Consider the following 14,224-nt stretch of genomic DNA (forward strand, 5'->3'; position numbering starts at 1 on the left):
AAGACCATGCATGGACCAAGGACCACTTGCTTTTCCATAGTGCAAGCACCTATTCAACTATTGTTAAACAGCCACGCGACTCAAGGGGAGGAACTGAGTGTAGCACTAAGGAGTTTGTTCCATCACTGCAAGCATTTTAGCTTGTCAGGGCGATGAGGGTATCCCTCACTCTGTCTCATCCTCACCAACAAGAGGTGTAGCTGTACATATGTAATGCTTCTGTGTGCGCACACATGAGTGGAAGGGGAGAGGAAATAGAGGCTTTACCTCCTTGCACCAACTGTGTGCATATTCATTTGCATGTTTATGTATTTTTACTGCTTGTTTATATGTATGTCAGTTTGCATGAATCTTTGGAGTAGGTAGAGATCCATCCCTCTGGCTTCTTTCCTACCTTTCTGAAGTTAACACAGATCCTCTTTTGTTGGTGGCACAACAAGTGCAGAGTGGCTCTGTGTTAGACATGCCTCTTCACTTGTGTCTTTTCTCTGATGATTTCCCCATTTCTATCTCTTTTCTACTTTGTCTGTGACAGTTAAGAATTATGATAGCCATGCTATTTGACTGTAAGGCATCCAGCCAAGGCCAACAGACAAATTAAAACTCTGTGTGATTCTTTGTGATTACGGCTCGGATTTAAAGATCCTGTTTAGGTGGGCATATTCCCAGTAAGCTTTCAGGGGTTTTTTGCCTACTTCACATTGCTCTTGTAGCACATTATGCTGAAAGCTGCCCTTAGCAGCTTTGGAGGCAGCTTGTTGACAACCATAGGGAGGTTTCTATAAGGAGAAAGGAACTCAAGTAGCATATGCTAAGCTGGATATGGATTTCTATGCCTAGAAATTACATGCAAGCCCATATATTGCCACATGGGATCTAGTGCTTCTGGCTACAGTGTCTAGAATTTTCTAAAGAACTTAAGTTTTCTGAATGTGTATAAAATAACATAGTGATTCCCATATGCCTCAGGTGTGGGCATGTTGCTAATTTGATATAGCAAGTAGAATTATCCTTCATATTAACGATAGTGAAATCAGGAATCAGTAACTTAAAGGGCTGCTATTTATGTAGATTATTATTATTTAATTGAATGTAGCATTTTCCCATGACATAACAAAAGATTGTAAGCAGAAATAAGTAGCCACTAGCATTTTGGATATCTACCAGCAATTCAAGCTAAGACAGATTTAAAATGACTCAACACCTAAAGGGGGGTGGGGAGGGAGATTAACCAATTCCCTCTCTTACCTTTCCAACGAAGTCATAGTTTCATTCAAATTTTATCTATGTATTGCAGTGGTTTTATATGTCTTCTGAATTCATTCCCCCCAATTGTTCTTTTTAGAGTGTAGAACAAATTGAAGAGTATAATTTATGCGATTTAAGGCTTGTTACTTTGAAATGATGGGCATGCAGGGATTATGAAATTAAAAATACACTTAACTGTCCCAAGATAGGTGCTCAGTTTTCTTTTGAAGTCTGTGGGAATTGTATTCACCTCATGGATATTTAGAAATGAGCTGAGTTGCAATGTTTGCAATACTTTCCATGGTAGGGAGAGAGGTTTACCTGAAGCCAGTTTCTCCTGCTTAATGGAAGTTGTGTGAGCCGTTTATCCTATTTATTTTAACTTAGGCAAACATAAAAATAAACTTTCATGAAGCATAACTGCAAAAGCTTTGCAAGCCCTGTCAACACCCTCTGATGAAATGAAAAAGAGAGTGTCTCAGTCCTCTGTATATATGCTGGCCTTGACATTCTTGAAGGCTCAAAAGCCAGATCCCCACTTCCTAATTCAATCAAGAGAACAGTATACCACATCACTTTACTATTGAGAACCCTAGTTTTGGTGTGACCTTCTAAGTAGTACTGAAACAACACCCAGCTAGACCTTGGATTTTCAAGTATGTTGAATAAACACATATTTTCACCCCTAAAGGGTGTTAGATAATGGCTAATTAAATTGTCACTGAAGCACTGTGGATGGGTGGATTAGATGCATGAAATTGGTGTTCATCCTGTTCAGGTTAGGGTTGCAATTCCCCCTGTAATAACAGGTATGCAGTTTGGAGGTACTCCTTGTTCCGGCAGTGATACTTGAGGCCTACATGGCCTCAATTACCCAAAGTGCTTTGGCTTTCTGCTAATTTTGACTGTTTCTGTAGAGGGATAGTCTTCCGTGTTGATCTAATATGTGGTAATCTCCTGGCTTGATTACCATAATGGACATGAGGCTGCCCTTTAGTTAGTGTAGAACTTGCCTGCTTGAACTTTGATAAGTATCGTCAGAGTTGTTCATAGTGCACTTATTTTGAAAGAACTACATTGACTGTCTGCTTGCTTCAGAGCCTTATTTAAGATGCTTTCACACCCTAAATGGCTTGGGACCCATATACCCCAAAGAACATCTCTTCCCATAAGAGCCTGCTTATTGTATCTTAAGTTCTTCTATAGAGGCCCTGCTCCAAGTACCCAGTTTAGTAGAGATTCGCTGTGCTTGTACAAAGGAGAGGGCACACTGACTTTATAATGCCATCATACTTGGGAGTAGGCCCATTGAAATTAATGGACATGACTAACTTGGTCAGTTAATATTTGAGTAATATTTGTATACAACCCTTAAAATTATACACTATTTGTGTTCTGTGAATTTTATTCACACCTCTCTGGAATTTTTTCATGAAGGGCAGCTGAGAAATCTTTAAACAAACAAACAAACAAACAAACAAACAAACACGACACTACACTACAAAAATGTTAGCTAACAGCCTAGTTCCAAATCTTACTATTCTAGTAAAAAAAATGTGAAGATAAAGTATGTTAATTTCAGAGCCAGTGTTGGAAACTATAGAGCTACACTGCCATTTCAAGACTTCTGCTTTGTTATTTTGTTCAGTTGTTCCCATTTAAATTTATACCAGTGAGTACTTTAGCTATCCATTGTGGTGTGTTTGAGCTTGAACCCACCTAGACAACTAGCCTCTCCTGAATAAACTCTTGTCACTCCAGGATAGCAGTGTCACCCGTATCACCATATGGGGTAGTTAGGAGAATTTTACCAAAGGTCATCTGTCAATGCGTGGTGAAGTTCTGTTAGGATGTGAAGTAAACTTAGCATCTGTAGTTACTCATGCCTGGAAACTGCCCTGACAAAGGCTACTCTCAATGTCTTACAGTTTGGCAAAGGTAGGGTGAGTGCTAAGGTTTAATAAAGAAAAATGTGTGGCAGCTTTGAGAGAACACAGGTTTTTCTTTACTACCAGGTAAAGTACTGAAATCTCAACTTCACTGCATAATTTAGTCAGGCTGCCTTAATGTAAAAATGCTCCACTACCTATGGTTTACCACTTTCCAATTCTTTTCAAGACCTATCTCCTGATCGCTAGAGTGTACTGTTAAAAACAGAAGTTTTGACACACACTCTCTCTCTCTCTATATATATATATATGTATGTACATGAATAACAAATACTGGTAGTTTAGCATATGAAAGTGAAGTCCATAAAGGAAGAACATTCCAACTAAGCTGCTGACAAGAGAATCCTCATGCAGCTTCTGAGAGGAGGAGGCTCATGAGCTTTGAAATCTGAAAATGCACATTAACCACACACAGGCCTTCCGGAAGCATGTTGGAAAACCACCCTCTCTTGGTACTTAAGTTCTTAGGGCATTGCCTTTTCATTTCTGTTGGGAAGCCCTGTGTCAGCAATAAAGGCCACTGTTGTGGGTGCGCCTATTTTTAATAAATGCATATTCTTAAACAGTTGGCAGGCAACCTGCAGATTTAAAAGAGCATTAGCACATAAAGTAGCAGTGACAACAACTCCTTGAGGGCATATTCATCCAGCAAAGCTGACTTTACTTTTTTAAATAAAACCCATGGGTCGTTTATACTGCTGCATGTTTATTTTGAATTCATGAACTAGTATTTATCTGCAAGCAAACCTGACTCATTTTTGTATGTTTGTTCTTTCTGTTCTTAGGCTGCCTTCCAGGAGAATGTTGGTAGACAGGTATGGTAACTTCTTCTCTTTTTTTTAACTCTCTTCATTTAATTTCTTGTAAATCTACTGTAGCGTAAAATTAAGTGTAGACATTTTGTCACTTGTGGAAGTGAAGGGAGAGTTTGGTGAATTTGGACAAATGATTTCAAAATGATCTTGGTAATGCTTCATGTGTACCTATTAAAAACCTAATTACGACATTTGAGTATATTCTGAGGGAGAGCCCTTAGCTTTTTAAAAGGCAGCATACCAAATACCACCATTCCGAAAATCAGCACAGTGCAAAGGCTGTTAGGGGAGTATCATATTTTTTGCTCTATAAGACTCACTTTCTCCCTCCTAAAAAGTAAGGGGAAATGTGTGTGCGTCTTTCTGAGCGAATGCAGGCTGCGCAGCTATCCCAGAAGCCAGAACAGCAAGAGGGATTGCTGCTTTAACTGCACAGCAATCCCTCTTGCTGTTCTGGCTTCTGAGATTCAAATTTTTTTTTTTCTTGTTTTCCTCCTCGAAAAACTAGGTGCATCTTGTGGTCTGGTGCGTCTTATAGAGCGAAAAATACAGTATTTTTCTTGAGCAATAGGAACAGCTTCTGCCCTTGTTTCCCTCCTTAACCTGATGCAGCAGTGGTAGTTGGGTAGCTATATAAATGCAATGGAGAATGAGGGTTGAGCACAACTTTGTTGGAAAGGAAAAGCACTTCTAATTCCCAGTGGTGCCCACTTCCCTGATTTTTATACAGTTTTGCACATTTCTAGACCAGAATGTAAATAATTTATAGTCAGATTAATTTCACTTTTAAGGGAACCTCAATGAGGTTGCTTAAAGAAAGACTGATTAAAAAAATAAGACAAAATTGCTAAAATGGTTTGCCATTGGTATGTAGAAGGTTGTAGCCTTGCACTGTTTCTTTTCTGAAAGTCCATCAGTAGTGAATATGTATACATTGGTAAGTGGAAACAGATAAGCCTTTTTGCAGATTAAAGCATTTTTGAAACATGTTTGAAAGCATGGGGACAAAATGTTATTTGGTAACAGACTCACTAGGAGCACTGTTTTTTGTGGTACTATTTCTTAAGGGATACACAATGCTGATGGATCAATCCTGTACTGTGCTTCTATTTCAAAAGTTGAGAGGACTTAAACATTGTTCCTGGTATGCGTTTACACCAACTGTATACACTTCTATTCCTATTCTAGTAGCCCTGGGAGCAATTTTCAAGTATTCAGCAATTTTCAAGTATTGTTTGACATACTCCAGAAATGTGCACAACCTGTTAGACTAGAGGGGCAGAGACCATGGCAAGAGAGAAAAACATAATTTGTGTTCTGTGGTCCTACGATACCACCCCAGTCCCTGGAATATAATGAATCCATATGGACCAGGTGACCATGTTAACTATATCCTGGTGGGTTTTGGCACCCACATTCCCCATGCTGTTAGAATCATAGACTTGTAGAGTTGGAAGGGACCCCAAGGGTCATCTAGTCCAACCCCCTGCAATGCAGCATTCTCAAGTAAGGTACCAATTACAGATGCCACCCAACCTCTACTTAGAAACTTACAAGGAAGGAGAGTCTACCACCTTCCAAGGGTGTCCATTCCACTGTCAAACAGCTCTTACTGTCAGAAAGTTCTTCCTGATGCTTAGCTGGAATGTCCTTTCTTGTAACTTAAAGTCATTGGTTCAAATCCTACCCTCCAGAGCGGGAAGAAAACAAAGTTGCTCCATCCTCCAGGTGGCAGCCTTTTAAAGATTTGAAGATAGCTTGGTTCATCATATCCAGTACTGCTGGTTATCTGTTCTAGCATTTGTGAATTTAGTAGATAGTTAATCATAAAGTTTTGAGAAGAAACGTTGATCATTATCCTATTCTACATAGTCTGTTAGATGCCCTTGTTCTTAGCCCCAAAACTTTATGCTATTATACTTTTGGATTTTTAGAAAGCTCTATACTATTCTTTTCGGGGTTTGGTTATCAACACTCTGCACAGTATTCCATGTATCTTTGCACCATAGATATTTATACAGGCATTATAATGCTGAGAGTTTTCTTTTCTGTTTCTTTCTTAATGGCATTCATCTTTTTCACAGCTGTCACATACTGAGGCAATGTTCTTGTTGAGTTATCTACCACAATCCCAATATGCCTTTATTGGTCAGTTATCCACAGTTCAGACTCCATAAGGCATGTGCGATTTTCTTTTCTATTTCTGTTTGGTCATAATGTGATTTAGTATTTCTTCATGCTTGGAGTGGCCAATCCTCGCTGCCTTCAGAGTTTTCCCAGCTTTTTCATTTAGTATCAACTCTTGACTCGCACTGCATCTGAAACTTAAAACACTCCCTCGAATGTGTCTGCACCCTGGGGTGGCTTTTACCACACTCTTCATTGACTGCTTCTCACTGAGGTGGCAAAATAGCCTGGTGAACATGCCAGTGCTGGTTATGATGCTGCATTATGAGAAAGGGTGCAGTTTGGCTAAGTTCTTCATTTTTACCAATATAGCCTTTTGATTATTTTTCTTTTTCATCAGAGTGACATTCATATATTTCTTTTGGTTTGGTTACACTTGAATGTGTGCAGTCCGCTCCAATTGTTGTTGTTGTTTAGTCATTTAGTCGTGTCCAACTCTTCGTGACCCCATGGACCAGAGCACGCCAGGTACTCCTGTCTTCCACTGCCTCCCGCAGTTTGGTCAAACTCATGCTGGTAGCTTTGAGAACACTGTCCAACCATCTCGTCCTCTGCCGTCCCCTTCTCCTTGTGCCCTCCATCTTTCCCAACATCAGGGTCTTTTCCAGGGAGTCTTCTCTTCTCATGAGGTGGCCAATGCAGCAGTTTACGCTGATAGCGCTGCTGGTAGAATCTTGTACCTCACATCTCATTTTACTCAAATGCTGATACTTAGCGTTTATATAGGAGTTTACATTTTCCTGTAATCTCTAATTATAAATTATTATTAACGAATAATACCTCATCTCTACAAAACATAGCTAATAACTGGAAAGAGAATGCATCTTTTCAAACGGGAGTTTTGATATAGACCAGGCTGGTGAAATTAGGCCCATTTGGCTAATGTGGTAGTTTGTGAGAGGTCATGCTCACCTGACATCATTTGGTGTCAGGTGGGCATGACCTACCAGAAACTATTGGACGTCATTTGATGTCAGGTGCAGGACAGGTAAAGCCATGGCTCCTTAGTGCTTTTCAAATTCTTCTTTTGCAGTAGGTTTTATATTTAGCACTGAATGCAAATCCCTCTGCTTTTCTATGGTCTTGGATCTTGCCATCTGTGAAACATGGCTTGCAGAGGAATGACTACTTTTTTTATCTGACCTGCTGGCTCTCACTTCTGATATTGACTTCGGTGTGTCCCAAAAAGAACTGTAACAAAGGTGCAGAATGTTCAAATTGCTCTCTGTGTTGTCACTCCAGAGATTATAGTAATGACAAAAGTACTCACCGTTTAGAAGTGGATTGAGTAAACACCCTGCTCTGACTTCATCCTGTTTCAAGTTGCCAGTTTTCTTGGGTCTCAAACTTGCAGCTTTACCTTAGCTGGTCTTGCTGAAATTTATTGGTGGCACATGTCCCATGTCCCAATGCAAATACTGTAATTTAACTATGGAAATGGTGATTACAAACGAAGTGATGCTGCCTCTAAAAAAAAAAACCACTTGATTATCCATAGTTCCTTTTGTTCCTTTTTCAGGATGTGCTTTACATCCATTGAGAAAAGCTTCCCTCTCTCTTTTGAGATGCTTCTCTTTTGTGGACATGTTACAGAAAAACTATTGCATACCTGACTGTGCAGATGCCATGTATTGTAGCTATGATAGTGAAGCCTCTTGCGATGAGTGCCTGGAAGTAAAGGGATGAGAGCGATGTCTTGCCAAAATGGCTGGCCTTCCTTTACTACTACTTTTTGCAAAAGCCATTAGGCCTCTGTCCTTTGTTTGATAAGGGGAGGCATTCTGTACACAGTGTTTGTATTGCAGTTCAAAATCAGAGGTACTCTCTCCTGTGATTCAGAAGAGCAGCATGCAGTGTTGCTAGGACACGGAAGTGAGCATTGATTTATTGTGGGTAGAACTTGGATTAAAAACCAGTGGAAGAGGATTTGAGACAAAGCAGCAATTCCAGTTGCAATACAGGAATCATTTGGGAGCGAAGATGAAGAGAGAGAAAGAGACAGAGTAATAAAATTGCAGCAAGTGGGGTGTGAGAGGCGGGAGAAGATAAATGAGAGAGAAAGAGAGATGGGTATCACACCAAAAGAGAGAGATGGGCTTACATGGATAGGGAGAGCAGAACATGGCAGGAGAGAGAGAGATGGTTTTACTACTTACTGCTAAGGAGTAATCTGCTGGATGAATAAAAATTTAATCCAGATAAGATGGAGATGCTTCTGTATGTCAGTGTTCAAGCTTCTCCTGATGTTGAGATTTTGCTTGTCCTTGATGGATATCTCTTTCCTTTTGGGGGTTTCTTTGGTTTTTTTTTCTGGGTCTGGTTTTTCTGTTGGATTCTCAAGAACAATGGTTGCGGTCAAGGAGGGAGCTTTGCCCAGTTCAGGCAGATATACCAACTGCTCCCATTTCTGGGGAAGAGTCACGCCTAGTCATAATGCCTTAGTTATTACTTTAATGTGCTTTTTGTGGGGCTGCCTTTGAAAGTGTAAGTTGGTCGAGAATTCAAGCCTGGATGCTTGGGGGATTGTGGCTTTCTGATGGAGAGGCCCTTTGCTGCATCCCAGTATGAGTGTGTTGTTAGATTAATCAGCATGTGTAAGAGGTCATTTCTGTAGCCGCATCCCAGTGTTGGAACACTCTCCTGCAGAGAGTTTGCTAGATGAATAATTTTTGTGCAGGTGGGCTTTTTATAATTTTTGGTGTTTTAAACTGATCCTGATTATTAATTCCTTTCCATACTGTTTCTGGGCTTGGGTATTTATTTGATTACTTTATTGTTTGTTAGTTATTTGTTCTTTGACTGTTGTTAGTTGCCTTGAGAAAGTGTGGAGATCAATTATTCTAAATCAAAAGGAAGGAAACTTGGGATCTGTTTGGGAGTGGTGACAGATTTGCCTCGAGCCTTGAGTTTATAAGGAGCAGCTCATTTCACATGCCATAAAATCAGTCCAGAGGACCTGAGTGTTGGGTTGCTTTTCTTGCTGTAAGAGAAGATTTGCTACTGTGTCACAAAAATTGACAGCAAGAAGGAAGTCTATACTAGTGAACCACCTTTTCCCCCAGGGTGGAGTACCAAATTACTCCTTGCAGCCTAAGAAAATGGCTGCTAATTATGATAGGTATGTGTGATCCATTTTTTCCTAATCAGTTTTGTAATGTGAATCAGCCAGACAACTTTCCTCATGACTACAAGGGAGATTTAGGACTTATTTTCCATCGGAAGACATAATGTTGTTGCTGAGTTTTGCAAGGAAAAAACAGTGTTAGATTTGTGTGCAGTCCTTCTGTTTTCTTGATTACAGTTGCTTGCAGGGCTGAGATAATTTTTTCTGGAGTGGGCGTTCCACAATGAAAGATCACGTTTCAGGTAGCATGACATTTTCTCCAAAAGGACAGCTCATCAATCAATCAACCAACTATACTTTTTGCTGTGAAATTGCAGTCTCTTCCTGGCTCTTAGGGAGGTACTTGCCAAGCAATCAGGGAATTTTGCCTTGCTCATACTGTTGTGAGTTACCTGTTTAAAGTGACTGCAACAGCTACTTAAATGGGGCAATCAGCAGTGCTATGCTGAACACCTCCTCCTCTTCCTTGACAAGGAGGGAGTGGATCATGTTGCACATAGTGTTGTTGATGACCTCATTTTGAGTACAGTGGTACCTCGGGTTACATACGCTTCAGGTTACAGACTCCGCTAACCCAGAAATAGTACCTTGGGTTAAGAACTTTGCTTCAGGATGAGAACAGAAATGGTGTTCCGGCAGCCCGGTGGCAGCAGGAGGCCCCATTAGCTAAAGTGGTGCTTCAGGTTAAGAACAGTTTCAGGTTACGAATGGACCTCCAGAACGAATTAAGTACTTAACCTGAGGTACCACTGTATGTTGCTGCCACTTTAAAGATGATATTTTTGTCCCATTCATTTTACTCCTGACAGATTGCAGAAGATGGAAACCCTTTTTTCATGAGATAGTTTCATATGTCTCCTTTTTATGCCTCAGCTCTACTTCATTGTGCTTTCCTTTAGAGAAGTTATTTTTAAAAGCCGGTCTTTCTACCACATTTCGAACAACTTGAATAGTTTGTTTTAGATTGTAAGCTCTCTCTAAATTCTAAATCTGGTGGCAAGTAGAACCTATGCTTTCTTTTAGCAAATCATGACAGAGTGTTGGCAAAGCAATAAAACCTATATTATGCAAATTTTCTGTATTCACATTTCTTTTTTTATGAGCAAGACTTACTGTGGACATTTTTTTTATCTCTGGCATCCCAGCATCTGAAGTCTCACTCTCTATTTCAAGCACTTCAATTATATGGTTGAAACAGTTACATTTTTTACCATTTTACATTTTTATAGCTCTCTGGTGAAAGCATGTAAGCAAAGTTATTTACAAAAATAATTATGAAAAGGTCTAAAATTGATCCATCCTCATAAACTATGGTTTCACTTTTGTTGCATTTTGGTGATTAGTTTCTAGTTCTAGTTTACTTTGTCTTTAGTTGATGTGTTATCTCCTCTTGTAGGAAAATTTTCATTATGATACTGAAGCAAAACAAGGTCAACTAATAATAACTCTGTGACCTATATATCAATTAGGAATGACTCAAGTGAATTTTCAAGCAACAAAAGGTGTGCTAGAGACTTGGGCTGTGGTTCTATACCCATGTGACATTAAGCCTCATTCCCAGTTAATTGGACCTTCTCAGTAGACATGGGTTTTTCTGGGCAGATTGAATACTGAACTATTAATCCTGAGAACCTACTTTTCTGTACTCTGGATATAAGCCCTCATAGAAAATGGATGACTAGAAGGAATTAAAGTCTAGTGCTAGGGCAGTCTCTCCCCTCTGTGGCTCTAGCTGTGTTTTGTTGGAGGATGAGCTGCTGTTGGTCTGATAGATTTGTCCCAAATACTGACACTTTAACTGAAAGACATGAGAGTGTGATGTATGTAACTTTAAAATGTTGATCTGGCTTAGTAGATTGCCCTTGGACTTGGGAAGTAGCAATAGAAACAAGAGTAAAATAAAAGTGATAGGTCCCAGGAAGCTCGATGGATGCTCGGGTTGTGAACATGATCCATGTGGGATGCACGTTCGCAACCCGCAGCATTTGCAACCCGTGTCTGCGCATGCTCGGGTTGCAGTTTGGCGCTTCTGCGCAGGCGCGACCGCCGAAACCTGGAAGTAACCCGTTCTGGTACTTCCGGGTTTCAGCGGTCCGCAACCTGAAAAAACACAACCTGAAGCGGCTGTAACCTGAGGTATGACTGTATAATGATGTTACAGTGTTCAAGGAGGTGGGGGAAATTGCAGCAGTAAAGGTTGGAAAGCTGATGAGTGAGGGAGTGAGACATTTACGCTTTTGAGGGTGCAGTAAACCTGGGGTCACCATGGTAGAGGCATGGGAAGCAGTAAATGACATGAGACCTTTTGTGATTGAAATGGCCACATCCAAATGGATTACAAGTGTAAGAAGAGTTTTGCTTAAGCATTGGATGTGTATTCTAGATCAGCCAACCCTGTTGCTGGCTGATAACTACCTCAGGATCAATCCTGGGTTAAGCATCCCCAGTTGACGCACACCAAATAAGAGTGACCCCTCCAGAATGCCAGTTGGGGTGTTCTGTGGCCTGTTAGCTCCCATCTGGGCATATGGACAGAATCCTTCCCCTTGGGAACAGTTTACCAGGGTACCACGATACTTTCATTCAGAGGAGAGAGGGGATAAGGCTCCTTTCCACACCCACACCCCGATTAGACTAAGGATCCAACCCAGTGCTTTTTTCTGCCACAGGGAAATTCCTCCCTGTCCTTGACTACGACAACCAATTCAATCCACTGCAAAGTCATGTGCAAAGTCACCATGCTTCCCTTCAGGCGGGGCCAAATATATACAGGTTGGGAGGGTGGGATGTCTGATGCCGACTGCATTGCTGGAAGGCAGCACAGCCGTCTTTTAAGTTTTGGAGGCAGACCTAAGTGAAGACGGGCTTACTCAGGTCTGTCTCCAAATTCCCGCCCCACAGTCTGGCCTCTAATTGACCAGTTAAAATTCTGAAGGTAGGAAAGTCTCATCACTCCCCATGGCTGACTGATAACGCCTGCCAGCCAACCATGTGGATGGTTTTGCCTCTCCCCAGCTCACCCATGGAAGTTTTAAAGGTTTTAACAATGAAGGTCGGTGCAGGGTGCCAACATGGGTCTCTACAGATTACCAATGGATGAGGCACGGTAGAGATCTACAGTGCATGGCTAAGCTTAAGTTAAGACATTGATCCAACACATGACACACTCCTTGTGCTCTCCTGAAGAGCGAAGGAGGCACAACTATTTGCCATCCTGAGCCTGGGCAAGCAATTTTGTTCTGCTTCATAGAGTTTGAGGCTACAGTGTTTGTTTGAGCAGGTGCTCTTGCCTCGGCATCTTTGGAGATGGTGGCAAAGTCAATGGAGATGGCTCACTCTTGGACTTAACTCCAGCTGCCTCACCAGAAGGAGAGGCTTTTTCCCCTAACAGCAGAAGGCACCAGGGTTACATGAACAGATGGTGACATTACGCTTGGGATAGTTGATATCACAGGGGTGGGCCGCTCTCCTAACACTCTGGGTGCTGATGAGGGGCTGAAATGGGAAGGGGGTTAAGAAAATTCCTAGTGATGGCAGCTCTGTATCGGGAGAGTTTTAATGTCTGATGTGTTACAATTTTTAATATATGCTGTAAGCGGCCCAGAGTGGATGGGGAAACCTAGCCAGATGGGTGGGGTAGTAGTAGTAGTAATAATAATAATAATAATAATAATAATAATAATAATAATAATAATAATTGTTTGGCCTTTTGGATCCCAGCCTTTGTTCTAGATCTCAGTGGGAGGTACTGAAAGCTCAGCCAAATCCTGTCTGTGTAGCCACTCCATTTTATCTGTATATTTCCTGTATATTTGGATTCCATTGTTTTTTGTGATGCTAATATGGGACAAATTCTTTGGGAATTATTCTTGTGTCTACCTAAGTGAAACATTCCCCAGTCTTACTACTGTGATTATATGTGATTATGTGTGATTTTCTCTTCTAACTTTGATAGGGTACTTTCCCACATGGGATTGACATATTGACTGCAGCTGATTATTTTGCTGTTGGAAGCAGAGCGAATTGTTTCCTCAATATAAGGTAAGAGTCTCTAAATGTAAGTACCTCCTCTACCTTAAATTTATGGGTGACACACAGATAATTTTGGATTTTAAAAAAGTCTTTCTTGTTCTACATATGGTTGCACGGGAAATTGGAGAACATTGTGAACAATATGTTTCTGCAATGTTCTATGTGAGAAGACTGAGTGAAATTGGTAGTGCTTGTGTTCTTCACTATTTGTAAAATAATTTTAAGTAGAAGTCCATATATAGCCCTCTGATTTTTATGTTTAATAGGAGAGGCACTATTAAGGGTGCCACATGGTGTTTCCTTTTATTTTACAAGAAATAGGGCATTTACCTACACCAAACTGAGTGGGGGGGGGGATAATTTTTCTTCTTCAGCGGGTTGCCCTGGATTGTGAGGTTGTCCTTGGCAGCAGGACACAAATGTTGCTTAAGTTATCTCAGTAAATCTACAATGGGGCCAGGGGCCAAGCAGAGCCCTTTTAGGTTACTATACTAGCCTCTTTAGGTGGAGGCTTCAAGTGGGATCGCAAGCACTGCCTAGGTGTGTGATACCTTGAAACCCTAATTAAGAACTGAGTACAAAAGTAACATGATGGTGTGGAAGGAAAACTTGTGGAGGGGGAAGTATAAGATGGTGGGCAATACTAAATAAGAGGGAGCTTTAATGTAGATGGGACAACCTTATGTGTCCTCAAGCTGAACACTGTGTTTCCAGAAAGAAAGGGGGGTAACGTTACCTTGAGTATTAACTGGTGCTAAGCTTCCTTGTCATGGTGGTGAATATAAATATCTGGGGTGAAAATAGGGTCCTGTTTGCATAATTTGGTTGGCGATTCCTTCCCTTGATGTATGCTCATCAGTGTTGTTAGC

General features: G+C 40.9%; 1 protein-coding gene across 4 annotated transcripts in view; it reads left to right on the forward strand.

The window, feature by feature from the left end:
* The window catches only part of TBCD (tubulin folding cofactor D), a 121,596-nt gene that overhangs the window by 68,542 nt on the left and 38,830 nt on the right, over positions 1–14,224 (forward strand). For all 4 annotated transcript variants that reach the window (XM_083725803.1, XM_083725802.1, XM_083725801.1 and 1 more), the window contains exons 17-18: positions 3,983–4,012; positions 13,279–13,364. In XM_083725803.1, coding sequence (XP_083581929.1) covers positions 3,983–4,012; positions 13,279–13,364 — 116 coding nt within the window. The remainder of the gene's footprint in view (positions 1–3,982; positions 4,013–13,278; positions 13,365–14,224) is intronic.

Source organism: Podarcis gaigeae, assembly GCF_964106915.1.
Source record: "Podarcis gaigeae genome assembly, chromosome: 2".
Lineage (NCBI taxonomy): Eukaryota > Metazoa > Chordata > Lepidosauria > Squamata > Lacertidae > Podarcis > Podarcis gaigeae.